Source organism: Micropterus dolomieu, linkage group LG22, assembly GCF_021292245.1.
Source record: "Micropterus dolomieu isolate WLL.071019.BEF.003 ecotype Adirondacks linkage group LG22, ASM2129224v1, whole genome shotgun sequence".
Classification (NCBI taxonomy): domain Eukaryota; kingdom Metazoa; phylum Chordata; class Actinopteri; order Centrarchiformes; family Centrarchidae; genus Micropterus; species Micropterus dolomieu.
In genome coordinates, this window is record NC_060171.1 from 14454288 (window position 1) to 14482268 (window position 27981).

The 27981-nt window shown below is 39.3% G+C and overlaps 3 protein-coding genes across 7 annotated transcripts; 2 read left to right on the top strand and 1 right to left on the bottom strand.

Moving 5' to 3' along the window:
• Window positions 1–15680, top strand: ap4e1 (adaptor related protein complex 4 subunit epsilon 1). 3 transcript variants are annotated; one of them, XM_046037222.1, is made up of 22 exons: window positions 1–300; window positions 2370–2441; window positions 2564–2687; window positions 3456–3529; window positions 4153–4274; window positions 4399–4558; window positions 4684–4850; window positions 4963–5036; window positions 5159–5281; window positions 5384–5493; window positions 5581–5720; window positions 6320–6432; window positions 6541–6659; window positions 7370–7672; window positions 9177–9288; window positions 9370–9508; window positions 9612–9867; window positions 10524–11078; window positions 11177–11367; window positions 11452–11612; window positions 12620–12815; window positions 15566–15680. In XM_046037222.1, exons 1-21 carry the CDS (start codon window positions 160–162, stop codon window positions 12805–12807), a joined length of 3444 nt encoding a protein of 1147 aa, XP_045893178.1. In that variant the 5' UTR covers window positions 1–159; the 3' UTR covers window positions 12808–12815; window positions 15566–15680. The 3 variants fall into 3 exon arrangements, with proteins under 3 accessions (XP_045893178.1, XP_045893177.1, XP_045893176.1); XM_046037221.1 differs by lacking the exon at window positions 15566–15680 and adding an exon at window positions 14674–15211; XM_046037220.1 differs by lacking the exon at window positions 15566–15680 and having other exon boundaries at window positions 12620–14334.
• Window positions 15163–18727, bottom strand: LOC123961683 (brain aromatase). The gene is made up of 10 exons (XM_046037264.1): window positions 18695–18727; window positions 17896–18110; window positions 17288–17438; window positions 17050–17204; window positions 16696–16872; window positions 16470–16584; window positions 16273–16387; window positions 16037–16199; window positions 15691–15932; window positions 15163–15609 (listed from the first exon to the last, which is right to left on the bottom strand). The coding sequence occupies exons 2-10, from the start codon at window positions 18050–18052 to the stop codon at window positions 15358–15360; spliced, it is 1527 nt and encodes a 508-aa protein (XP_045893220.1). The 5' UTR covers window positions 18053–18110; window positions 18695–18727; the 3' UTR covers window positions 15163–15357.
• Window positions 15611–27981, top strand: LOC123961674 (gliomedin-like). 3 transcript variants are annotated; one of them, XM_046037236.1, is made up of 25 exons: window positions 15611–15625; window positions 16095–16220; window positions 20050–20416; window positions 21180–21231; window positions 21339–21356; window positions 21443–21514; window positions 21878–21970; window positions 22372–22491; window positions 22695–22787; window positions 23486–23563; window positions 23720–23809; window positions 23910–24002; window positions 24113–24193; window positions 24421–24513; window positions 24604–24693; window positions 25089–25181; window positions 25474–25560; window positions 25646–25732; window positions 25844–25924; window positions 26240–26335; window positions 26454–26534; window positions 26774–26842; window positions 26960–27085; window positions 27183–27333; window positions 27466–27981. In XM_046037236.1, the coding sequence occupies exons 3-25, from the start codon at window positions 20096–20098 to the stop codon at window positions 27926–27928; spliced, it is 2628 nt and encodes an 875-aa protein (XP_045893192.1). In that variant the 5' UTR covers window positions 15611–15625; window positions 16095–16220; window positions 20050–20095; the 3' UTR covers window positions 27929–27981. The 3 variants fall into 3 exon arrangements, with proteins under 3 accessions (XP_045893192.1, XP_045893194.1, XP_045893193.1); XM_046037238.1 differs by lacking the exons at window positions 15611–15625; window positions 22695–22787; XM_046037237.1 differs by lacking the exons at window positions 15611–15625; window positions 16095–16220 and having other exon boundaries at window positions 20028–20416.

Genomic DNA, 27981 nt, shown 5'->3' on the forward strand with positions numbered 1-27981 from the left:
GCAAGCTTGCATTTTACCTCTTGTGAACCTTTTTTAATGCTTAACAGGTAGCTTTCACTGATTCTCTGTAAGGAACTCTTACTGGGATGGATAGTTGATTAAATAAGTATATTTTGAAAGAAAAAAGCCAGCTGCCAAGTGCTGCTTTTCGCTGCCAAAATGAGCGATGTTGTGGAGAAGACCCTGACAGCTCTGCCGAGCCTCCTGTCTTTAGACTCTCAGCCTGGATCTGCAAAACTGTCCTCCACCTCAAAACTAGGAAACCTCATCAGAGGGATCACTGAGCTGACGTCCAAACATGTGAGTATCTCCTTAAAAACTGGAACTTAGCTGAAATAAGATGGGTCAGTTGTTCATGGTTTGGTAGCTTGCTAAGTTGACTAAGCTAAATTAAATAAAGGTGTGTTTGTGTGTTGTTTGACCCTCTTGCTATGTGCTGAGTATCCAGTACAGTACTGTGCTAAGTTTAAGATTGATTTACATTCACCTTCTCATTTCTGTTGTGTTAATATGTAATACAGGTGTAATAATTCCAATAATAAAGGTGAAAGCTGGGACTTTTTTTTAAAAACGTGTCCTTGTTGATGCGTTCATGAGCTTGTGATAAGCTCAGACATTCGAGATGTTAAGAGTCAGCTCCCAGTATGCTTTGGATTCATAAACTGTGTTGCAAACAAGTTAAACCTGGAAGGCAAATTATGTTATAATTGTTGCTTCTGTTCTTTGGCCAATTTTCAAGTCTGTCATATCCCACAAACACGTGAATGCACCATCAGAAAGGGTTTACAGCAAAAAGAAATACATTTAGATATTCACATTCTTTTGGGCAATACAAATTATATAGTATATAATCTTTAATCTATATATGTAAGCAACTAAACTTTATTTGTATAGAGCTTTTTACAGACATAAATCACAAAGTACGTCACAAAAACATTAATATTCAAGAACGAAAACACATAAGTTAAATGACCACCCGTACCTTGTGAAGTGGAAGTGAGCTAAAAACAAATATAAATACACAATACATACAATACCTGTAATAAAAATATAAAATACATTAATACATAATGAGTACACACCATACCTAATAAAATACTTTATAAGTAAACAGTTACAGTATGTGGTAAAAGCATAAAATAAATACATAGTACGTAATAAAATACACAAATAAATACTTGGATGCGGACCTGGTGCGTACCGTTTACCCAAATACCTGTCTAAACAGGTATGACTGTAGCTGCCTTTGGAAAACGTGCACAGAATCAGCAGACCGTGAGGGTCTCAAAAGCACGATCACCACGGGTCTTTAAGGCGAGTGAGCGGGACAGACAGCATGTTTTGGTTAATAGACCCAAGAGAGCGAGCTGATGAATAAGGGCGTAGAAGTTCAGCCACACATGCAGGAGCCTAACTGTACAGTGCTCTGTAAGTAATGGTGAGAATTTTGATATGTGATAGGGAGCCAGTCAAGAGGTCTCAGTATCGAGTCATGTGAGATTGTCTGTTTGTCCTAGAGAGTATCCTTGCAGCAGCATTCTGGATTACCTGCAGACGATCACAGGCATACATGCGTAATGATGGGAACAGTGAATTACAGTAGTCTATGCAAGATTAAATAAATGTGTATACAAGCATCTCTAGTTGAGCCTTCCAATCTCAGTTTGCTGATAGTTCATATATCAAAAGGTGTAAATAAAGAAAGAAGATCTGGATATCTAACAACATATTAAGAAGAACTCAATTGAAACTGTATAAGACGGTAATTGTGCCAATCATATTAAATGGGTGTGAAATGCGGAAGTAAATGTCTTTCAAAATAAGTGCCTTAGACAAATCCTACAAGATTCTACATTGGAAAGAGTACCGAGGAATTGACTGAAGCATGTGTGGCATGAAACCACTGAGTGCAGAATTGAGATGGCGGACATGGAATATGACTGGGCAAATACTTCGACAGGATTGAGACAACCACAACAACAAGGGGATGACTTGGACACCAGAAGGGAGAAGTAATAGAGGAAGACCAAAAACCACGTGGAGACGTACAGTGGAGAAAGAGCGGAAAGAGGCGGGTTGGAATTAATGGGACGAAGCACCAATGATTGCAGCAGAAAAGAAGAGATGGAGAGAATCTGTGGAGGACTTATGTGCCACAAAGCACGGAGGAGAAAGATTATAAACGCCTCTCTTTTTTTGAAATAATCGGTGAAATAAGTACCTGGACACACACTTCTCTGTAAGATCTTGATATGTAGTTCAGGGGCTGAAAATGGTCTGCAAACAAAAAAACATGGTAGTGCCAACCTTAGCAGGTGTTTTCTCACTGTTTAATGTTATTAACTTTCAAATGTGTTTCCCCTTTTCAGGAGGAAGAAAAACTTATTCAACGTGAACTAGCAGCTATCAAAGAACAAGTGTCCTCCCCGAACACCTCCATGGTACGATTGTCCTTATTTTCCCAATTTGGTCTTGCACAAGAAACCAGATATTTCAAATAGGTCCAGTTATGTCTGAAATTACTGATGTGTTTATTTCTTCCTTGTCTCATAATCTGATTCAGAGGCAGATGAAGGAACTCATGGTGAGAGCCATCTACTGTGAAATGCTCGGCTACGAGGCTTCGTTCAGCTACATTCATGCCATTAAACTGGCTCAACAAGGCACTGCTCTGGAGAAAAGAGTTGGTATGTACTTTACATAATGAGCTGCAAAGCTTCCCTCAGCATCCTTAACCCTCTGCAGTACTTATACTCATGAGAGTGTTGTAGTACTCGAGACCGGTCTTAAGACCACTTTTTGATGGTCTTGGTCTCGTCTCGGACTCGACCTCATTGGTACTCGGTCTTGTCTCTGTCTCGGACATTGGGGACATTGGAGATTTTATTTCAAGACCATAACTTTGGGAATATCAATAAATTGCTTTTGCATTGTCTGACTTATTTGTTAACATCCTAACTTTGATTGGATGTAAAACGCATTGCTTCAAATGCAACCAGTAACCCTAATTAAAAATGTGTTGTTACCATTAATGACTGTCACCCCTCCCCGTGATGGTAAGCATGGAAAAGAGTGTCGAATGTATGTGGGTGTTTTAATGGGAACGTGGATCTTTCCGATCAATTTGAGAAGTACCTATGATCTCGTTCCACATTTTATTGTGTGTCATGTATTGTGGGTAACTGGTCTTGGTCTCGACTTGGTCACAGCCCCTAAAAGTCTTGGTCTTGTCTCGGTCTTGATAAACTCTGGTCTTGGTCTTGACTGATAGTGATAGTCTTGGTTTGGGCGGTCTTGACTTCAACACTATGATAAACACAAGGTGCATGATTGAACCTGAGTTTTTTGAGCTTTTAAAGTAGGGATTTTTTTTCCATCACAGCAACTTCATTGACCTGAGCTATGAAACAACTGCACTGTGTCTTCCTAAAAATATGTTTGTGTGTGATTTGCAGGTTATCTGGCTGTGTCTTTGTTTCTGAACGAAAGTCATGAGCTGCTTCTTCTCCTTGTGAACACTGTATTAAAGGTGGGTGTTATGTTTTTACAGCATTTATCATCAGGGACAGAAAACTGTCCTTACTGCTTGTCCTATCTTAATTTTCAAACATAGGAAGAACCTTCATATGACAGAAGCAGTTCATAAACACGTGGTTGTGTCCTGTCCTATCTCAGAACTCGTGTCTTAACTTAAGAAATCCTAACTAGCTATGTCTGTGTTTCGAGCGTACACGAGACTGACTGTATCCTTGAAAACAGCTGCCTCCTTTTACTAATCACTAGCTAGCTAGCTAGCTTGCTATAATGGAAAAGACAGATGTTTAACTTTAGCACAGAGTCGGAGGCATTATCGTGTCAGTGGAGGAGAGGAAACCCCCGCCTTTTTGGAAAGTTGTCTTCCAAATTATGGATCATATTCAATATTAATCATCTTGGCAGATGATACATACCCATTAAAACATTGTCCAGGAAAAAATTAAAGTGTCATCATATGGTTTGAGTTTCTAAATGCGGTTAGGAAACATGCTTCTAAAATACCAAAATCCTAAATGTCATCCTAAACTGAGAAAAGATAGGATTTCAGACTTTTCTGTAATGAGGCCCATGGTGTCTGAAAAAGGGATGTTGTTAGGATGTATTTTATGTTTTCAGGATCTTCAGAGCACAAACCTTATTGAAGTGTGCATGGCTCTAACTGTCGTCAGCCAGATGTTCCCCAAAGATATGATTCCTGCAATCCTTCCTCTGGTCGAGGAGAAACTTAATCACCCAAAGTAAGAAATGCTCTTTGCATGTTCAGTCTGATTATTTACCTATATGCGTTCAAGTGTATTTATTCAGATAAGCCTGGAGAATCTGCTAGAATATTATGAAGAGTTTCTCCTAACATATTTGTAGAGAAATCATTCGACGAAAAGCAGTCCTGGCACTGTATAAATTCTACCTAATAGCACCGAATCAAGTTCAACACATCCACAACAAGTTCCGCAAAGCTCTGTGTGACAAGGATCCTGGTGTCATGACGGCTTCACTGCACATCTACTTACAGATGATCCAGGTAATTTGAGGTTACAGCTTCACCACAACGTTAACTGTGTTTATTGAGAAAACATTTTACAGAGATCTTGGTTTGAACTTCTGTGGTGGAATCCGGTCATGTCACATATTTTGCTTTGGTTACAGGAGAATCCAGAAGGTTATAAGGACCTTACAGCAAGTTTTGTCACCATACTAAAGCAAGTGGTGGGGGGAAAACTGGCCATGGATTTTAACTATCATAGTGTTCCCGCTCCATGGCTGCAAATTCAGCTTCTCAGAATACTGTCCTTACTTGGGAAAAATGACCAGAGGTAATTGTGACTTATTTTGTCCCCTCGATGAACTGGATGTTTCTGCTATTATCGTGTGCCATGCTTTAATCCTTGCAAGTAAAATTTGCAAAATCTGTTATTTGTTTGACAGTACAAGTGAGATCATGTATGAAGTCCTCAACGAGTCTTTGCGAAGAGCAGAGATGAATCATAACATTACGTATGGTATGTCAAAATTGAAGTACATGTTTTTTTTGTTGCGTTTGTTTGTTTTTTGTACATTTTGTATTTTGAAATCATTTTAGTACTTTCTTCAACCCCTTGTTGAACTCTCTCTTTATTTTCAGCTATTTTATACGAGTGTGTAAAATGTATTTACACCATTAATCCTAAATCTGAACTTTTGGAAAAAGCAGCAAAGTGCATTGGCAACTTTGTCCTGTCGCCGAAGATTAATCTCAAATATCTTGGTAAGATCCAAAGAAAACCTTTCATTTAAATCCATTTTTTCGTTAACAGTCAAGATTTCAGATATTCACTGTCGTAAATCGGTTTATTTGGTATTACTGTAGGCTTGAAGGCCCTCACCTACGTGGTCCAGCAGGATCCTAAACTGGCCCTGCAGCATCAGATGACCATCATAGAGTGTCTGGATCACCCCGACCTCATCATTAAGCGTGAGGTGAGGCAGATACTGGTGTAGTCAGGAATTTTGTGTCCTGAAGTTTTGGGTTTACAGTGTTACAGGACCTTATCTGTTTTCTTGTAGACACTGGAGTTGCTCTTTCGGATCACTAATGCCCAGAATGTCACAGTCATTGTCGAGAAGATGCTGGAGTTTTTGCGCATCAGTAAAGATGACTACACTACCATTGACCTGGTGGGGAAGGTGGCAGAACTGGCAGAAAAATATCCTTCCAAGTGTGTAGATTGTACGACGAGCAGGAGACAGTGCTCAGCTCTGATGGACCACTGTACCTGGAAATTTGGAAAACCCTTACAACAATAAACCACAGTCATATCATTAAGCTGATATAAATATTGAAACATGAGCCAGAACTACATGTCTGCTGGAATTGCTTCACTGATCCAAGAAGCAAATTATACTTAAAACCCAACTGCCTTTAATTGATTGAATTATTGCCATGCTGGTGAAGTAGTACCTTGACAATTACAGTATTTCTTTACTGCAACTTGTCACTGGGCTTAAACACAGACCAAAGGGGAAATTCAAAAACACCGGAAATCTTGTTCTAAAATTGGAAGCTCACAATCTTGACAAACACGCCTTTTGGTTCTGACAATTAAACGATAACGATAACTCTAGTGGACTGTTGAGCTGCAGCGGAGTGTCTCATTTTCTCAATACTAAAGCTGTTGGTGGAGTTGTGCTAAACACAACATTTGAATTAGTTCTGGGTTGAAAAACAGAAATCCAATCCTTTAGGAACATGCTGTTGCTTGTTCCTATTTATTGTACTGACTTTTTTTCCTATAAACAATTATACATATGCACCAGACAATGAATGGTTCATTGAGACCATGAACACAGTGTTTTCAATAGGCGGAGACATGATGCAGCCTGACATCCCTAACAGCTTCCTTAAACTGCTGTGTGAGGGTGAGATAACAACACACTCAACTTAATATGTAGTGTTCCTGTGTTTCGATATTTCAGTTCAGTAGTTCGATACTGATATTTAGGAGTAATTTTTCTCTAATGGCCCAGGATTCGACAGTGAGGAGGAAGACAGGAAGTTGAGGCTGTTTGCTGTGGATTCATATGTTTTTCTGCTGCAAGGAGAGCCTGGCAAACTGCCACAGCGTTTCCTCCAAGTCATCAGCTGGGTGAGTATAATTTGTATGTAATAATTTTGAGAAAAAGAAGCAGAAGAAAGAATACAATGTTGAGTTTAAAGCATACTTTACCAATTACTTCACTATTTTAGTATAACTAAGTGCAATAATTTGCAGCCATAAAAAAGAACAGTATAATGTAAGAGGATGGATTTTAATCAACATTGGTAAGAATAACAACAGGAAAATAGAGCAATATTTAATATTCTGTAAAGAAATGATATCAGTTTAAAAGTTGAAGTGTTTCAGAACACCACAAATAATTAGTTGGCCTGAGTTCCTCAGGTACATCATTCAAATTGTACTTTTAAATGATAAAATCACAGTCATGCTGTTGTGTCTCAGTTAGCTCAGAGGATTTAAGAGGTCTGTGGTGCAGCCAGCAGCCAGATCTAACTGAGTTTAAAAGATGGCTATAGTAAGATCCTAATGTAAATTTAATATATATATGGTTCCCTGGTGGCCTAAAAATCATAGATGGAGAGAATTTCTACTGGAATGATGCAAGAATACACAGTCACAAAACGAGCTGCAAGCATGACATTATGTTTTCCAAATCTTACTAACAATTAATGACAGTACTTTATTTTACCTGTCGTTGAAAATGTAACTTACTACATACTATGCAATAAACAGGCAGTAAATGTTACTGCATAGCATGTTTAATACACAAAGGTTTCCCCATTCTCTGCCATGCACAGGTCCTCGGTGAATACTCCTATTTGAGGGAGGAACTTGAACCGGCTACAGTCCTGAGGCTGCTTGCCAAATTGTTGGACATGAAGAACACCAGAAGCGAAACAAAGAGCTGGGTCCTCATGGCAATGGCCAAGCTCTGTCAGGGTGGGGCAGGCGTTTCTGCGGCTCAGGAGGTTTCTGAAACATACAGCAGCTCCCTAGACACAGTACTGAGACAGAGGGCACAGGAGCTGCAGCACCTCAGCCAAGACTCTGAACTCCAAGCCAGGGTGCTACCTCGAGACGCTGACCTGGAACCCCTGGAGGTAATACGCAGGGCTGCAGAATTACAGTAATGATGTTTAAAGGGACATTTGGACACGTTTAATGTGGATGTCCAGTCAGTACTGATGGTTAATATAGTTGCTTAAAGAAATAAATTGCTCAGTGCGTGCTATAATAACTGAGAAAGCTCCTGCTTATGGAGCTGTGCCTACATGTAGCAGGATGCATTGCGAGCGAGCTTCTAATGCCAAACCCCCACAGCAGACGTCCTTTTAGCGACAAAGCTAACGCTTGCTGAGCTAGTGCTGCAGTATAACGTTCCACAAAAAACTACATGAAAAAAACAATTCCCAGCATCCAACCTACTGCTCTTGTTATTTAGTTGGTTTCAAATGAGGCTTCACGTTCACTCAGTTTCTCTTGACTGTCCCTCAATATTACAACATTAGTCCATCGTCCCAGCCTGTGGGAGTACCACTCTAGCCTATAGTGATTACTTTGTTGGCCAAAACATAGCGTTAGGTGACAAAAATACTCACTCATCTGCCCCTCTGCCCTGCTGATCTTTGTTGTCTTTTCCAGTTTATCTTTGGGATCCTGAAAAAGTTCTCCAGCACAGCTCTGTCCAAGTGAGGAGTAAAACTTTGATGCATAGTAACTCACATTCGGGTTCTCACAGGTTTGGCGTCAGCATCAGTGTCCAACAAAAATGATTCCGTTTCTTTTGGCATCGGAGGGCAATATGAGCAAAGGCGCCACCTGTCGGTGTTTACTTCCGGCGGCTCAGGTTCTGCAGGGTCCCCACCGGCCATATTCTCCTGCACAGCTAATGCAGCCACTGCCTCTGCCTCTCCACTGCATTTCTTAGGACCTACACTCAAATAAATACGGCTGAATGTCTGAGTTTGTCAAAACACTGTAAAACGTATCCCAGTCCATAATATCCTCTGCACTCATATTTTGAGATGCAGGCTTCACTGTTGGAAATGTAGCTTGTTTGCAATGAGAGCGATATGTAGAGCACACCGCCTGGCTACCCAGGGGAAGTCCAAGATTAAAACGCCTGTAGCACTACTGGCCTCCAAGGCAGCAGGAGAACTCAGCTTTCTTGGTCATGATGACACCTTGAAGTTCCTACTTGCTGGCAGAGTAATTGCTCATTATCTGATGGTTGGGAAGAAAAAGCTGCATGCACTTGCCCTCCCATGACACACAGTTAATTAGATATATTTATCGAAATATCATCATCATTTCAGTTGTAATCAAAGCAGCTGTTTTAGCATGTCTAGATCTAGAGTAGTCTAATGGGTTGGATTTACCACAGAACTCCATTCAGTATCGGATACAGTGTGAAACAAGTAGAGAACAAGAATCATATCGTAATTACACAAATGTTTGCTCTGGTTGTTTAAATTTTTATTTTGTAATTTATGTGCCTGTTGTGGCAAAACAAATTGTGAGATTTTTTGAGTCCTGTGGAAATTTACCAAATGATCTTCTCATTCCCATTAAAGGGGATGTTTAAGTTGTTGTCGTCGTTTCCAGGTGGATTCCTCTCTGTCATTTCTGGATGGATTTGTATCGGAGGCGCTGGCTGCTGGCGCTGCTCCATACAAGCCACCCCATCAACGGCAGGAGGAACTAGCTCAGGCAAAAGGTAAAACTCATTGACTGTGGCAGATTTGGCAGCATTTGCACTGACTTGTTTGATTTACTCTGACTGTGTTGTCTGCCTCAGCGTTGAGCCTGGAGCCATACGCCCTATCCCTGCCCATCAGCATGTCGTCCTGCAGCATTGCCGACAGACAGTCTCCTACACTGTTGTCCATGAGCTCTGGTCTGTCAGGCGATAGCACCGACGTCTTGCATAAAGGAGGGTACGTAGACACCACGTGCACACTTGTGCTGTCTTGAGTTAAAATAGCCTACACACAAACACATGGCTCATTTAGAACTTGTACTTTTTGATTTTGGTTTCAGCTCCACCACTCTGAAGCTGGATGGTGTGAAGAGGGTGTGGGGGAGGGACGGCTACCTGGCACAGAGAGAACCTGCGGAGGAGGCTGCCCAGGTTGAGGTTCCCAGTCCCTTCCGGTCACCCAGCCAGCAGAGAGAGGCTGAGAGTTCAGACAGCCAGACTCCCACTCCTATACCAACCCCTGAGCCTGAACAAGAGAAACAGCAGCTGGCCTCTTCGTTGTTTGTCGGCCTGGGCTCCCAAAGCTCTGTGTGTCTGGTGAGCTTTTTAATTCTTCTTCATCTGTTTAAGGTATGGCTGCACCGTATGAAGTAAAGCTGCGTGGTGTGATAACTCTGTCTAATATTATAATTCCAATATGCTGGAAGTCATTTACTGTGAAGCAGCTGCAGACATGTGATATATATGAATCTGTTGAGTTAGTCCTGAACGCTCACTTGTTGTTTGATTGAAAAAAATACATGTATACAACAAGAGGCGCAGGATTAAAGCTGGGGTAAGCAACGTTGGAGAAATTGTTTACCCCAGCTGCAACTAACAGGTATTTCATTATAGATTAATTACTTGGTCTATAAAATGTCAGAAAAGCTTCACATTGCTAGTTGTGCCCAATCAGCAGTCCAAATTCCAAAGATATTTAGGTTATTTTCACATAAGACAAAGAAAGCAGCAAATCCTCACAGTTGATGCTGGGACCACTAAATAGTTGTTCCATTTGAAAATGGCTTAACGATTAATTGCTTTCAAAATAGTTTTCCTGTTGATCGACACAGCATCTACTGGTTCTGTAAATCTCAGCCACTCTGATGTGGCAAAGTTTATTGTGAAAATTCACCTGTGACTTTGATTAAAAAAATTATACATCCTGCATTACTACAAATACATCTGTTGCAAATAAAACATTTCTTTAACAGATGGGAAAATCTGAGCCAACACCTCAGCGATTCAGAAGAAAAGCCAAAGGTCCGGGCTTGTCCTCTGGCGCCAGCGAGCAAATATCCAACTCCCTCGCCTCCTGTCCCAGCACAGTGGATACCTTGCTGTGTAACAACCTCCTGGACTCCAGCATCACCTCCGAGCTGGCCCTTCCTCCCTCCAAACAGACACCCCAGCTCTCTCAGGGCCTCACTACTGCAAATGGCCCCTTTGATATAGACTTAACTGACAGTAACATAAAGGGAAATACCCCCCCTCTCATTGGGGATAATGGTTTTGTCGTAGCTGCTGATCATGCTCCATGTGAAGACCCAGAAACACCTAAAGACTTGTGTCTCAGTTCTCATCTTCCTGCAGAGCTCTTTGGATTGTCCCACTCAGAAATCACTCCTCTGTGCTCCAACCAAATCCTGGATCTCTCAGCCTGTCATGTGCTTAAAGAGGATTCTTTAGCGTTTGTTGTTTTCATTTACAACTCCTCTGACTCTGATATTCAACAGATACTACTAGAGCTTGACTCAGATGAGCTTGAGGTACAGTAATTATTGAGCAGAAATGCATTAGTGAGGTCTTATACTCTCCTTACTAGTCTTTCATATTAAAGGACATTTTCTTGTAATGTTTATTTCAGGTGTCCTGTGTGTGTGACAGTTCAGTGCAGGAGACGCGGAGCCACAGTCTAGCTGTGTGTCAGTATTCCCTGACTGTGAAGAGGCCCTCAGTCCATGTTGAAGTTGTTGGGATGGTATCTTACGAGTTGCCTGTTGGGACGCCTCAGTCAGTGCAGCTGTCATACAAACTGCCTCTAACCAGCTTCATCAGGTGAAATATTTTCTTTCTTTTTTTCCAAGTATGGCCGCACAGAGACATTCATTTGCTTACTGTAATTTCACGTGTTTCCTTCAGACCTTTGACTGTGTCAACAGAGGAGTACGGCACCATGTGGCTGGCCTTCTCTCATGATACAAAGCAGAACCTGACGCTGATAAGCGATGGCCCAGAACCTCTCAAAGCCACTCTGAATGTGCTGAAGAAGAAACTTCAGCTTCATGTCGTGGAAATCATAGGTGAACTAACTAAAACGTCAAAGCTGAGCTGTTAGACTTTAATCAACAAAATGTATGATTTGATGCTTGTATAATAATGTATAATGTGTTCAAATGCTCAGAATTATTTATTGTGATGAATAGTTAGATCTTTGTTTTCACATATTGATGTCTCACTGTAATACAGATACAACACATATGGTCAATATACACACGTTCATGCCCCCTACATGTATCCACGCAGATACTTACATACACATGTGCACACATTAACATATGTACGCACATCTATGCATAGTATTTAAAAAATAATCTTAAATATGAGTGGACTGGAGCTGTTATGTCTTCTTGATCTTTGGGATCAGTGATCGACAGTTTTCACCATTTCTGAGATTTTATAGACAACTAATTGGTTACTCGAGAAAATAATCAACTGATTAATTGAAAACAAAAATAATTGTTAATTGCACCTCAAAAGTGGGCCTTGTGTTAAGATTATTTTGTCAAAGTGAAACTTTTTATTTCACTCATTTACAGTGTTATTAGTTACTTTGGTACCACTTTCTAATAAGGTATATTTGTGAAGTGTTTCTAAGTTGTGACTAATGCCTTTATTAATGTTAATAAATGAGATATTATGGCTTAACAGATCAGTAATAATCCATTAAAGCTAAAAGGGAAGTTATGCTGGAGAACATATACCACATGAAAGCCTAAAAGTTGTTTTTAATAGATTGTTGCTGGTCTGAACACATTAATACATGTGTTGTTGCAAAATGTAACAATGCTATTAATTGCAAATTATAAAAACTTTATAAAGTATGCCTCGATACCAATTAGAATGATGTTTTTGGTAGTTTATTGTTTATCTTACATTGGAGAAGCAGTGTAACAGATGTAATGTATATAAGGCATCAAGCAGATGTGCAGCCCCAGTCCCTGGTTATTAAAATCATTACATAGGTAAAGGTAAAGTCAGAAAGATTTCACTTTACACTATTAGTAACCGTTATTGTTTTCCCCTACAGGTAAGGAAGGTATTGTAGCTTGCCAGCTCCTCCAGGATCTGCCATGTCTGATGCACTGTCATCTGAATGCGGGAACGTTGGCTGTGTGGCTGCGCTCCCCAGTCCCCGATCTGCCTGACTGCCTGATCTACCACTGCCAGAGAGCATTACAGGAGCACACTGAGCAGCACTTGTCCGTCAACCACTGAAGAGGAAGGTACACAGAGCACTATAGTGCAGAACAAGAACATCTGAGGTTGAGCATTCTCATCTTTATATTACAGTGTTTACCATTTGTTTATCTTTTCCACTTTAAGTTATGAAGTAGGATTAGTTTTTTTGTCCACAGATCATTTATTTTTAACAGTTAAGTGGGTTGAATAATTCACAGGATTACAATTGTTTGAAAGTCACGACTGGTAATAACCTCAGGGCCAAAAGCATTGCGTTCTTTACTTTCGGTTTAATTATGAAAACTTAAAATGTCTTAAAATGTTGACAGGGCTCCATAATCACTTGAACACTTCAGTCGTTGAAACATTATGAGGGAACTGAATACTATGTCTGATATTGTCTGTACAAGGAGAAAATCATGAATTTCTACAGTAATTTTTGCACCCCAGGTCTACGCGCTAAATAATGAGAGAGAGAGAGAGAGAGAATATGTCCTGTCTTCTTTTTGTCATTATTTTTAAAAAATCAGCTACATTTTCTAGGTTACAACAATCATGCCAGTGAAGCCAGTTCAGGTCTTAAATCAGTCAAGGTTTCAATTTCTCATTTAGCATCTTAAAGAATTTCATTCCTGTCATTCCTGGTCAGTACAGATTAAAATGGAAAGAATAACAAGAAACTAATTCTTGCAGTGGATTGGTTGATGTTTTAGGTGTATTTATTAGGTGAGAGGCACAAGAAAGTACAAAACTAATTGTTCAGTATTTCTGGGATGGACCTGGAGAAACCATTAGAGGAGGATTTAAAATACTTTAAAACTAATATTAACAGAGAGCTGCTTTTCAAGAACCTGCTCGTCTTTACTGCTGAAAAAAAAAGCATTATTGCAGTTTGCATCCCTGTTTGTCTAAAGGATTTCATTATGCTGACACTAACCCCCGACTGCAGCCGTTATACGTATTTCTTACATGTATGATGAGAGAAGTTTGTCTTAAATGTAGCAATGAAGATTCCACTCTGCGATTGTCCACATTGTCCATGTATCATTATGATGAGGAGCATTTCGGTTTTCCCTCGTGTTTTGCAGATGCTGCCTTCTGTGTGATATGATTATCTATGCACTCATGTTTCTGGTTTGTCAGTTTCGGGTAAGAGGTGGATTTTAGTGTCTTTGATTATTATATTTTTGTATCAATGCAGTATTAAAACATATTTATTGGAGTTATATTCTTATAGAAAATATTTTGTATTGATTTCTCTGAAAGAAAGTAAGAAAAAAATCGTTGTTGTTCATGTTACTGTTTGATTGAGGTGTGCCAGATCATGTCTCTGCCTGTTTTATTTAATTCAGCCTGAAGGGAAAGTTTGTTCTTGTATTTGCCTGCATCCTGATTTGAAGCCAACAATGTGTCTAAAACTCAACTTTAACCCAACGCCTTATGTTCTAATGCCAAGGTGGCGTGTTTGATTTGTGCCTGTGGTGCAGAGAAAATTCTTGTTTATTAGAGTGCCTGTCACTACATTCTGCTAACTTATGAATAAATTCAACACATATAAATTCACTTTATTTCGACTGTGATTATTCATGAAATCGATGCTATGATGTAAGTCTGTAATAGCTATAACATAGACGTGCTGGACATGAAGCAAAGAGGGATATTATTACAGTAAAGAAAACCTTTTCTGATGTTCTTTCCACTCATTGCTAAATGGAAAAACAAATTTCACATATTTATTGAATGAACTAGAGCTGCAACGATTTATCGAATAAATGATTAGTTGTCAACAGTTAAATAACTTAATTTTATCGCCAACTATTTTGATAATGTTTTAAGAAAAAGTATCTGATTCCAGCTTCTTAAATGTGAATATTTTCTGGTTTCATTTCTCCTCTATGACAGTAAACTGGATATCTTTGGGTTGTGGACAAAACAAGACATTTGAGGCGGCATCTTGGGCTTTGGGAAACCCTGATCGACATGCTTCACCATTTTATAGACCAAACAACTAATCGATTAATCGACAATGAAAATAATCTTTAGTTGCCGCCTTAGAATGAACATTGTTTAAGCATACACCAACTGTAAAAAACACCCCAGTAACATTTGACCTGCTGCCTGTGTCACTCAACAAGACCAAACAACAAAATCAAAAACTAGCTGCAGCTGTTTCTCTCAGTCCCAGTCTTAAAAGCAAGTTTGCACCACATTAGGACATACATCATTTTACTGCCATAGTAATTATTTCATGACTTTTCAAGACAAAACCAAATCTCTATCCATGTCCACCCTGGTTTTCCATACTGCATCCCATGGGCCAGAAAGTCTTGGTCTAAACCTACTGTATTCACTAAAGATCAGGGATGTAAAAGTAGGCAAAACATCCTCCTGTGACATCAGAAATTTTGTGTTTATTTGCTCTCTGAAACAAAGAAGAAATAAAGAAGTATGAAAACCCAGAGTACCAGAGATTGTGAGGGTCTTTTTGGATATTTGTACAATCCTGGCCAGGGATTCATTGTACCAGTTACATTCTTCAACAGTTGCAATACATAGTAGTTTCCACCAATTTGTAACCACTCCGTCTCAGTGCTGACTGCGTTGAGGTTGCGTTGTTCGAGGGATAAAGCGCATGGCTAGGCTGTGCTCGTCCTCCACGGGCTGCTGCGACAGGTTGTTGGTCTGCCTGATGCTGTTGAGGGTGCAGCCTTGGCGAGGACACACAGTGTAACGAGACAACAGAGCGACTAGGATGGCCTTCATCATCACCATGGCGATGTGTTTGCCCACGCAGGCGCGAGGGCCGCAGCCGAAGGGCTGGAAGTGACGACTGGGCACCTGGCAAACAGAGGAGGTAAAGACCAACCTGTTTTTTGTTTCTAGAGCCACATAATGTTGCACAACACTCAGCTGACTTACTGTTTTGTCAAAATTTGTCAGGCTGAACTCGTTGGGTTTTGGGAAGAATTCGGTCTTATGCATAAGGCCAATATTGAGAATGATGTTGGTTCCTTTTGTAATTTTAGTGCCTTCGATGTTGTCATCTTCCAGAGCTTTTCGCATTGTGAAATCAACCACAGGATGAAACCTCAAAGACTCATTTATGAAACTTTCCAGCACTTTCAAGCTTTGATAATCGATGTCTTCAGCACCTTTTTCACCTGGAAATAAAAATGCAGCAGTCATGGATCGTTCTATTGATCGTTTCTTTTTTAGCTGTCACAGCTGTCAGAAACTGAGATTAGTACCACACAAATGCACTTACTCAAGACAGTGTTCATCTCCTCCACTATCCTCAGCTCTACGTCTGGGTTTTGTTTCAGCAGCATCAGCATGAAGAAGAGGCTGATGGAAAGTGTGTCGGGTGCTGCGATCACCATCTCCAGCACGCACTGCCTGACGTTATCTGCTGAAAGCTCTCCGACATTCTGTTAACAAAGAACATGAAGGTATGCAGAACTCTGTGACACAGCTGGTATAGATCTATCAAAAAAGACAAACCTGAGCAAAGATGAGCTCCGTTGCAAAGTCAAGATCGTCATCCAACTTCTCAGACTCATTTACAATCTTTCTTTTAATTTCCAGAAGGCTCTCCATCTCATCTTGCAGCTCTTGGCTGTTGTCACCAAAAGCAAATCAAAGATTAGGCTGAAGAAATCACAAGCCAGATGAATTACTGTGATGTGTGGGGATCTTACGCTGCTCTCTTGTGCTTGTTGTACAGCCATCCAATCTTGAAGAAAATATCTGGCTTTATTAGAACTGTTTGCCAGGTCTCAAAGTAGCTGTGGATTTTCATCAGCAAGTGCTTTTCTGAAAACAGAATCCGGTGCTGCAGGTGTCAGTGCAAGAACTGGAAACAATTATTGGCAGAAAATACACAGTTTCAGTGTACAATGTACAGATATTAAACATGCAGCTGACCATTAAGGGGCACCCTGAGAAAAAGCCTGTTGGAGATATCCACCACAATGGCTCTCAGCAGATTGAGTGCGTCTACGTGTCCCGAGGGGTCGGTCATCTCCTGCAGGCAGTCCAGGTGTTTGGCTGTGGAGCTCACACAGATTCCAACTGTCCTCTGGAGGCCAGGGCCTGTCAGAGCTTTAAAACAACCATGAAACATTGCAGGAATTTAAATACAATGAAGCTGTGTTTCACCTTTTAGCAGACTTCAATCTGCGAAGGTTGGACTTATTTTTATTAGTTGATTAGATATGTGTAGATAGAGAGGTGAAATAAGGCACCACAATACTATACTTTCTGTGTAAGGTACCTCACCTTTAGAAAAATATGTCCTCACTTTTCTCCAGAGGAGGATGTCACTGTTGAAAATGATACCTCTCCCTTCCATCCCAATACACTCCAGCCCTGTTTTGCTCCCGAATCTGGCTGTGTAGTGAGAGCTCCTCAGAACATGAAACACCGCTGAAGACCTACAAGAGTAGCCAGACATTGACTTATTACAGATTCATGGGGTAAACTGTCAGCATAAAGAGTTTCATCTCAAAAGACTTACTTGCTCAGAATGATGGTCTCCTCGCCGTTAATCCAGACGCGGACGATGGTGCCATATTTGGTGTTATAGTAGTTGCACGCTGTTCCTATCCCAGTCCAGATAAATCTGCCATAGGAGAGGATGGGGCCGAGTCCTGCCAAAAAGGAAGGACCTGGCAGGAAAAAACAGGTCAGAGACAGAGGTCCCAGTCCAGTCCATCCAGAATTCATTTAGGATCAGCTGACCCCACTCCTGTGTCTTTCTCAACCCATCACTAGCTCTTCCCCTTGCACCACGTTTTCTTTGTCTGGTTTGGTTTAGATACTTAACTCTACTTTCACGCATCCACTCACTAACATGACTGATCTACTGATTGCTCTTTTCATACATTTACTTCATGTTTCCCGTTACTATTTCTTTAAATAAATGTGATCGTTTGTTCTTCCCAGTACAACTATGTGTATTTCCCTTCTTTTGTCATGGCCTGAGAGCCATGACAGTGATGCAGTGACATTTACTCTAAATTCCCTGCCCCTATTCTGAAAAAGTTACTGTCTCCATTCAAAGTACAAAAAACTTCGAAAGAAAGAACAGAAACAATAGAAAGAACAGAAGCTGAAGTCTCTTACCTGGTATATGTGACCGGTTTGTTTGGCTCCAGGCAGTGAAGAGCAGCAGTAGCATCAGCAGAAGCAGAAGGGCGGTGACTTCAGACACTGTGTCAACCACCATGTGGCTGACGGTGAGTGTCTCCGGCGGCAGCATCCCCTTCATAACTTCAGCCATGAACACAAACCTGAGCAAGCTTATCGTGTGTGACCTGTCCTCACAAAGCTTAAGTCTCCTTTAACAAGCAGACAAAACAAACTCATACATTTGTTAAAACCAGCTATGAGAACCTTAATCTGTGGACAGCTGTCCTTTTCATCCCTTGTAATTCTCTTGTCCTTTCAGTGCTGGGATATAACTCAGCACTGCCACACATTACAACCAAAATACACCCACATAAAGCTTAATGATGAACTGTTTGGGCAGCTGTTTGTATCACAACAGTGTTATAAGATTTCACTTCTAATATTTCACTGCAGCCAGTTTAAGGGTTGACGGATTATTTTCCTCTTCAGTTATGTTATTACAAGTTTATCATGATTGTAACATTAGTGTATTATGCCAAGATATGATGTAGAGTGAGTTGGAAAAGGTATTTCCCCCTTTGACTATTTACACAATTATTATTAGTGACTGAAAAAGAATTAAAATGAAAATGTGAGTTCAGTTCACATTTAGTTCACAAGTTATGTTTCATTTCAGTGCACTAGCTAACACAGTCTCTATATTCTTTATATTAATAATATATTAATAAAAATAGAGAGTTTTTTAAGCATAATTAGATTCTCCATTAACAAACGATCAGAGAATAATACTTACGTCTCTTCTTCTCCTACTCCTGACAAGTTAGAGTGCAGTTTGAAGAGATGCTGCGCTTCCTCCACTGGTTTTAAAGATGATCAACATTCTTCTACCAAAAAAATCTGAGGGATTCAAGTGTTTATAAATTCCTGGTTAAGCCTTCACTTTTCTGGTTGCTTAGAAACACGGCCACTTTGGGGTACAAGTACCATTACGTGGCAGAACACTGAAAAGGCCAGTTAACAGTGCACGTCTAAAACACAAAGCAGCTTATGTGTTTTTTATTCATAGGATTGCAAAACCTGCAAGTCTTTCATTGGCTGTACTCTGCATCAACTTTTTTAAGATGGGCTCAGTTCACATTTAGCTTTGTTCAAAAAGAAAGAACCCCCCACTGTCTAATTCATCAACCGAGGAGGCTTTTCATGGGGAAATGAATCCACTGGGTCAGACTGACCTGTGGAAAAGGGAGCAAGGATTTACTCAGCAGTTCAAAAAAAAAAAAAAAGAAAACAGGGGAAAGACAAAACATCATGTTTATAATTTTAAAACATAAAGTCTTCAAATTTTTGGGTGTCAATGCTCCACTACTTCAAAAAAATTACTATTGATGGGGAATTAAAAAAGGAAATTGATGTTCATGCAGAGATTGTGTGCTAAAAAGAGCTGCCCTTCAAGCTTCAAGCCAATGAATAGCTATTGATCAAGATGTTAGCCTCACATTTTGGGGTTTGGGTGACAGCTTTTATCCCACGTTGGCTGAGAAACATGCTTTTCCTTTTTGTAGTATAGACTAAACTTGATAATTATAACTTTTTGGAAAAGGAGAACCTTTAATGTCTCTTGTGCAGCAACACAAGTGGAGAAAAAAGTGTGCAACTGTTATTTCATATTTGGAAATGCATAATGCAATGAAAACCCATTTATTAACAGCAGACTTCAGTACACACACACACATCCACACACCCAGTCATTTACTGAAAGCACACTGAAAGCTCTTTGTAGATCCAAAGAATGTTCCCCTTGTTCACAACTTATTTATTCCACTTCCATGTAATTTTGTGTAGGACAGACTGGTGACAATATTGACAGGAAGAGCACGAGAATGATGAGAAGAACTACATTGTCTGCAGGATATGTCATTCTGGAAATATGTCCATTAGGTGCTTCTGAATCAAGTAGGCCCATTAGATGTTAACTGTTTCCCAGATGCGGGTTGTTGTGCAATTCACCATGTGGTTCCCCCTGTTGTCACAGACAGATTTTGACATGTTTATTCCTCTCCAACAGCTTACAGCGTAGTTTCCCTCTGACGTCTCATCTGTTTTCTGGCAGGTGTTCAAATATGTGCTGTGTGTGCTTGTGAATTTCAGAGCCCATATCACTCTGCGGCTGAGGACCAGGAAACAGGGCACAAACATGAAGGAGAGGAGTGAAGTTTGTCTGGCGTGGAAAGGGCTGCTGCTGGGGATGTGTGTGCTGCTGTTCCTGTGCTCAGCAGGTTTAGTGTTCCTGCTGGTTCGACAGAAAGAGCTGACGGAGGAGCTGATCAGCTTGGACGCACGGCTGCAGGTGCTGTCACAGAGCTGCAGGTTGCAGGCTGGCATCCTGCCCATGGACCCCGGAGAAGCTGGAGAGCTGAAGAAGCTCCGTCGCGGAAGAAGGAGCTGGGACGGAGAACCAACGCAAAGCCAAGACCAGAAGGATATGCTGATGCTGATGACGTACTCCATGGTTCCAGTAAGACACCAACATGCTTGAATATGGGCTTTCATGAAATTGTGAACACTGCAGACTATTTACTGTACTGTAAAATATTTGAAAAGAGAGGTTTATTATTTTTCTCAGTATATTTTTATGAGACAGAACAGGGGAGCAATCAACAGCTCCTTGCTGTTGTCTTTAATAGAAACATTTCCTCTCCTTTCTCTTTTGGGATAAGAAGCATGTCTGTGCAAGTGCAAAGAATGCAACAGTCTGTTGGACAGATTAAGAAAAAGTTTGGTTTTCCACTATATGTTTTAATACTTTGACCAGATGAGCGTTACTGTTGCCTGCTCCTCCCTCAACTGTACTCACATCTGCTGGGAACTGGAATTTCTTCAGAGGGTGCTATTGTATTTTTCTCACAGAGAGGACAGCACAATTATCAGTGATACACAAGTATAACTAAATATTACTAAAATAAAGTCTAGCTTTGTTATTAGCCAGCTCGCTTAATAATTAGGGCAGTAACTAACGGTTAGACCATCATATCAGTTAATCTTCTGATCATTTTCTGTATTAACTGATTAATCGTGTAAGCAATGAAATGTCAAGAAATTGCGAAAAATGCCTGACACAAGTTCCCAGAGCACAAACTGACGTCTTCAAACTGCGTATTTTGTCCGATCGACATTCTCAAACTTGAAGATATTCAATTTACTATCGTAGAAGACTAAGAAAACCAGCAAACATTCACATTCAAGAAGCTGGAGCACTGACTGTCTTTTCTTTCTTTCAGGTCAAAGCCTTCATAGAGATGTGTAATAGCTCCAGAGGAATGTGTTTAACAGGTGCACTTCATAAATATTCTCCATTCCAGCAATTTGATTTGTATTGTTGCTGGTGCTTCTGCTTTATTCATTTTGTGAACTAGTTTATATTTTCATTTTCTTCCCAGGCCCACCTGGACCACCAGGTAAAAACAGCCATTTTAATTTGCTGCATCAATTACTTAAACTAAGTTGAATTTGATAGAACAGTCGCAGTTCTTTTGCCTGTTAGGTTTGCCTGGCAGAGCTGGTTCACCGGGACCACAAGGTGTGCCTGGGCCTAAGGGGAGACGCGGAAAAAGAGGTGAGACATCTGTTGTGTCTTTGAAATCTAACTCCTCCGCCTAACCCTGAATGAAGTGTGCACCAGAACAGACAAATAAACTCAGAAACAGAAGTCAGTTACAAGTTCCAAACAGTCCTTTGTTCAGCCGTCGTTACATAACACGAGAATCCCACTCACTATACTCCCATTGCAGGAGAACTTGTCTATAGCTGCCACATTAGAAATGCCTGGAAGATTTAGTTTTTTAGTAGGAAAATGTTAACTGGACTAATCAAACCTGAATCATGCTGGTTTGTTGTTGTTATTCTGAAAAGTTTGAGCCGCAGAGAAACTCTGCATACAAAGTGGTTTAAACTAGTGACGAGACCTGTCAATGACTAGGTCCCCCTGGTGAAAAAGGAGAACCAGGACCTAAAGGAGACCCTGGGCCTCCGCAACTGAAAGGCGAGACCTCCAATGACATTCTCACTGAAGGTAAGAGATGACAACATATTTAAACCTGATATGAATAATGTGATTAACAGAGAGAGCCAGCCAGACTGCATCTAGTATTTACTCAAGATCACTTCTGTCACCTAATTTTACAAAAGTTACATATGTTTTTTTTAAACATATTTTCATGATCAACTTTCCTTGTTTAGCTTAGTGGTGAGGTTCCAAGAATAGCAAGATGTCTACACTTCACACATTTAAAGTTTCCTTTAAGTCACAGTACAATACTGAACAATATACTATCAAGAATTCACATAGTAGGCCACATTTGTGCTTTCCTGTTTTTCTGTTATTGCTGTTGTAAAGTGCCAATGTCATTAACCAGCAGTATTATTAATTAGGTCCGTTGTACATGTCTGACTGCTGTATGTGTATATTTGAAGGTCCTCCAGGTCCAAGGGGTCCACCGGGTCCACCAGGCCCACCAGGTCCACCCTGTCCTGTTTGGTATTCTAATGAAGTGAGAAATAGAGAACACCTCCATCAAACCGACATGTTGATGGGTGAGAACGTCTCTACAGAGTCATCATATACAATGAACCAGCATGTTTTATTTTCACAGCCAAAAACCACCAGAAATGACAGAGGCCTAATAAATTATTATTTGTGTGACACAAACACTCAAATATGTAGACTCGTATGGTCTAAATTTGTATCTTCCTAATGGTCTAATTCATGTTGTTTATTGTATAATGCATTTCCGTAGTGACCAATTTTCAAGCTGGTGTAACAAAGTCCCGAAACATCCATAGAAACTTGTCCTGGAGGATAATCCACCTCCCCACCATCTACCATTATGGTCAGTGGAGTAACATTTGTCAGGTCACTATGAGAATCCACTGTAACCAATTAAAACTGACCACATATGTGTTGTAGCCAGGATTTTCCCAATAATAAATCCAAAGTCACCCTCCCTTAGACAAAACTTTTGACCAGATGCCAAAGTAAGTATCTTTTTAAAAATGTTTGTTTTTTCAGTTAACTGTTTAATTATATTATTTGTTAATTTTATTCCCCAACATGAAGATCATAATGTTTTGTCAGAGGCATCTCCACACTAACAGGAATGGTTGGGAAATAACGAATCCTTTATTAATTTATTTGGCCTAAAAATTTAAATGTATTAAGTTTCAATGTAAAAAAAAAACATCTGCTCACTCAAATCTGTGCAAAAATCATTTTAATTAGCGAGCTTTCAGTCAGAGACCTTCTTCAAGGCAAGAACAGATTGCGGGCTGTACGGATTTGAGTGTGCGGATGTTTTTTTTATTGCGTCTGATACCTGGTGAGCAGGGTTTTTTTTCTGTATTTTAATATATTCAGTCTAAAAATACTGAGGCTTTTGAATAGTTCATTATTATTTTTAGGCTATTGGTGTTTATGTTGAATTTCATACACATTTATATATACTGTTATTATGATTAGAAGTTGAAGTTTGAAAGTAAAAACCATCACAAAAATAAACCTTACATTTCTTCTCTTACTCTACATACTTAGATTCATCTAATCTGACACGGGAGGCCGTCAATGAAACCGACACAAAAAACATCAGCAGCTCGACAATTAACCAGACTGGTGAAGACGAAATTCAGAATTTACTACAATTATGTGAATTAATAACTGGCTGTTTGTGACTTAGAGCTTGAAGTTCATCTTTATGTTTTGTGATGGTAAACAATGTATGATGCCTGTACCAACCCCTCTATTTGAAACCCGCCTTTCTTTCTGCAGAATCACCAACATCACATCCAGCTGATGATAGCAGAGACGTACTGAATATTACTGACACTAAAAAACTTGTAGACACAAGTGTGGAATCTAGTAAGCAACCATTTTAAGTGGTGGGATGACTTCATTTTCAGACCTAATTTTGATAATAAACATTTTTTGACCCAGTACTTTTTTTCCTTTTCTTTTCTAGAGTCAGTATCAGTTCATCCAGACTACAGCCACGACACCTTGAATGATACCAACACAGAGAATGTTACAGAGGCACCAATTAAATTATTAACTGGTATTAGCAGTGTTTTAAATTATAAGTCACTTGTATCCCAAATAAAGGAGCTGCTCTAGAACACCATTAGTATCTGTAAATGTTACATAATGTCTCACTTCATTCTACAGTGCTACTTTCTCCAGACCGGATTCAGAACAGTGACACCTTCAATGGTAGCGGAAACATTATTGATACATCCATAAAAAATGGTAAACAGTCATATTGAATAAATTGTATTTGGTCAAGGCACAAATATAAAATCTAGTTATCAACCATTTTCAGTGGCAGGAAAACTTTGTTGACAGGCCTCTTTATTGATTTTTATTTGTTCAACAGTTGTTCCACAGCTTGAATTCAGACTGTACTATATGACCACATGCTGCCTGGTTCAGTTTAGAAATGTATGGTTATTCAAATTCAGTTTTATTTTCTACAGAGTCAGTGTCACCTCGTCCAGACTATGGTAATGACACTAGGATTGAAACCAGCTCACAGACTGTTACAGAGGCTCTAATTAACTTACCAACAGGTAGGAGATGCTGGGACTCATTTATGAAATGTTTGTACACACAGATTTCATCTCAACATCTTATTAAATCTCACCTTTTTTCCCCCACAGTTTTACCAACACCACATCCCGCTCATGAAGCCAGAGATGTTTTAAATATCACTGACTCTGAGAAACTTCAAGACACAGATAAGGAATCTGGTAAGCAACTGTTTGAGTGGCTTCAGCACATAACCACAGCTGAAATAAATGTAGTGGAGTAAAAAATGTCCCTCTTGAATGTAGTCAAGTAGAAGTATGCAGAGCATAAAATTGATATACTTAAGCAAAGTAAAAGTACAGTACTTGAGTAGATGTACTTTGAAACTTTCCTTCACTGGAAACAGTAAAGTAAAATTTACTTTTGCCATGATCCAAACCCAGCATTAGCACAAAATCCCAGGTCAGATTAAAAAAAATAATAATTTTAAAATAAAAAGGCTTTCAAGTGGTTCTTAATAAAGTGCTAATGGACCAAGACTGAATGCAGGATACGCAGATTGCACTGTGTATTTTAATTATATGAAAAATAGTAATACCTTTTTTTAATTTTCTAGAGTCAGTATCATTTCATAAAGACTACAGCCATGACACCCTGAATGACTCCAGCAAAGAGAACGTTACAGAGGGAGCAATAACATTATTAACTGGTAGGAAATACTGTGTTACAATTATAGTGTGGTACCGTCAAGTGAATGTTAAAGTTTACCAATAGTTTGCAATGTAGGACTATTTACAATGTATCTCTTAAAATATAATTTTTTAACAAATGGGAAAATATGAATTAATCTTGTGAGTAAACTTGAATTTAAGCTTTAATACGCAGCAATACATTATGTAAGGTTTATGATTTTTATGACCTGCATATGTTTGTTTGTGTATTAATTAACGTCAAGTTCTGAAAATATTTAACATCTGATATCCACATCTTTCTTTCTGCAGAATCACCAACACCACATCCTGCCGATAGCAGAGACGTACTGAGTGTTACTGACTCTAAAAAACTTCTAGACAAAAGAGTGGAATCTGGTAAGCAACAGTTTAGTGGTGGGAAGACTTAATTGTCAGACCAAATTTTGATTATATGATTTTTTTTTTTACTTTTCTTTTCTAGCATCAGTTCATCCAGACTACAGCCACGACACCTTGAATGATACCAACACAGAGAATTTTACAGAGGCACCAATTAAATTATTTACTGGTATTAAATGTGTTTTGAATTATAAGTAAAAGTCACGTGTATCCCAATTAAAGGTGCTGTCCTACAACACCATTGGTTAAATGTTACATAATGTCTTGTTTCATTCTACAGCCCTACTTTCTCCTGACCGGATTCATAACAGTGATTACTTCAATGGCAGCGGAAACATTAATCAAACATCCATGAAAAGTGGTAAACAGTCATATTGAATATACTGTATTTGGTCAAGGCACAAATATAAAATCTAGTTTTCAATCATTTTGAGAAAGACTTTATTGACAGACCTCTTTACTGATTTATTCGACAGTCGGGGCAATCTTATACCATAAACTTGTTTAATGTTAGCTTAGAATAAGACTTTACTGTATGACCAACTTTTACACACAAAAATGGAATCTGCTGAACAGAGCAGCAAAGAGACTGTTTACAGATAAATCTAACTTTGACTATATGAAAAACATGTTAAACACTGTTTATTTATTATATAAACAATGTTTTTATTTTCAGTAGTAACTGTATCATTTCATCAAGACGATAGCCATGGCCCCTTAAATGATACCAAAACAGAGAATACTACAGAGGCACCAATTCAATTATTAACAGGTAGGAAACACTCTACCTAATAGTAACAATGACCTAAAAACATTTACTTTTGTCTTTTGTATGAATGCTGCACTATAACACCATTAGTGTCTCTATGTATTTATCTATACATGTACAGCCTCACTTTCTGTAGACCTGGCTCAAAAGAGGGACGGCGTCAATAACAGCGGAAACATTATCGATACACCCATGAAAAGTGGTAGGAAACATTCTTGTGTGCCATATTTGCTTTCAGTTATGACATATTTACATTTAGTTTATAAGATTTCTCTTGTCTCTCAAAGCCCATCCACTGTCTTTAAAAACATTCAAGGTTCAACAAATACATTACAAGTGGTGTAATTTGGGACCACCACTAATCAGCTGTTATATGTGGCTACAAACAGAATAAACTATCCGCTATCTTTGGAAAATTTGTTCATCTTCCTTTTTCTTTAGACTCTTCATATCCACTCCAGACCACCAACAAGATCAATGTGACAACCAATGTGAGACGGACCAGAAGTGGTTAGAACATTTTGTTCAAAATCTATCTATCTATCTATCTATCTATCTATCTATCTATCTATCTATCTATCTATCTATCAATGTATTCTAATACTGAAGTACATATCTTTCATTTAGAGTGCAAAATTAGAAATATTAAATGTTCAGAGAAAGCCACCTCAATGCAAAGCACTTTTGGAGCCTGGATGTCCGATGCATCCCAGCTGGATGACGCTCGATACTGGCTGGCCGATCATTTTTCAGGTGATTTTATTTATTTTACAGCAACTTCACGTCTATCACTCACTCGCAGAGATTAGTGAGTTACTGTGGATTGAACACCAAAATTTTTCTTCCCCAGGTCGATTTTTCGAGGAGCACAGGAACATTTCAACATTTCAGGATACAGGCCACAAAATTATAGACATCAACAGGTTCTTCCAGGGTTGTGGTCATGTTGTGTACAAGCTGTCACTTTACTTTCACAACGCAGGATCAAACACACTTATAAAGTAAGTGTTTGTGTTAACTATAACACTTTGTTATTGCCTTAGTTACTTACCCATACTGACATTTTTTCATTTTTTGCTGTCTGTGTCATGTGATGTGTGACTCAGCATCTTAACTTAATCAATATTTTACAGATTTAACCTGAACACCAGGAGAACAAACACTCTGATCATGGCACACAGCAGATATCACAGCCTGGCTTATCTTTTCCGCAACTCAAAGACATACTTCAAGTTTGCTGTGGATGAAAATGGACTGTGGGTAATTTTTGCATCAGATACAGAAGATAATACGATGGCTGCAAAGCTTAACCCTGACACATTCTCTGTGGAGTCAGTCATAAACACTCACTACCCAACAACTAAAGCAGGAAATGCTTTCATTGTATGTGGAGTGTTATATTTTACAGATGACAAAGACAGGAAGGTTACATATGCTTTTGATTTAAAGAAAGAGAGTCCTCTGGATGTAAATTTTGATCTAAGGCCAGGTAATGGCATCTTGGCTATGCTGTCATATTATCCCAACAAAAAGCTTTTGTATATGTGGGACAACAGCAGTGTAAAAACCTGCAAAGTTAAACTCAAACTGACCTAAAAATAACCACAAACCTTGTAAAAATGAGCAATAAAATAATTTTTAAAATCTCA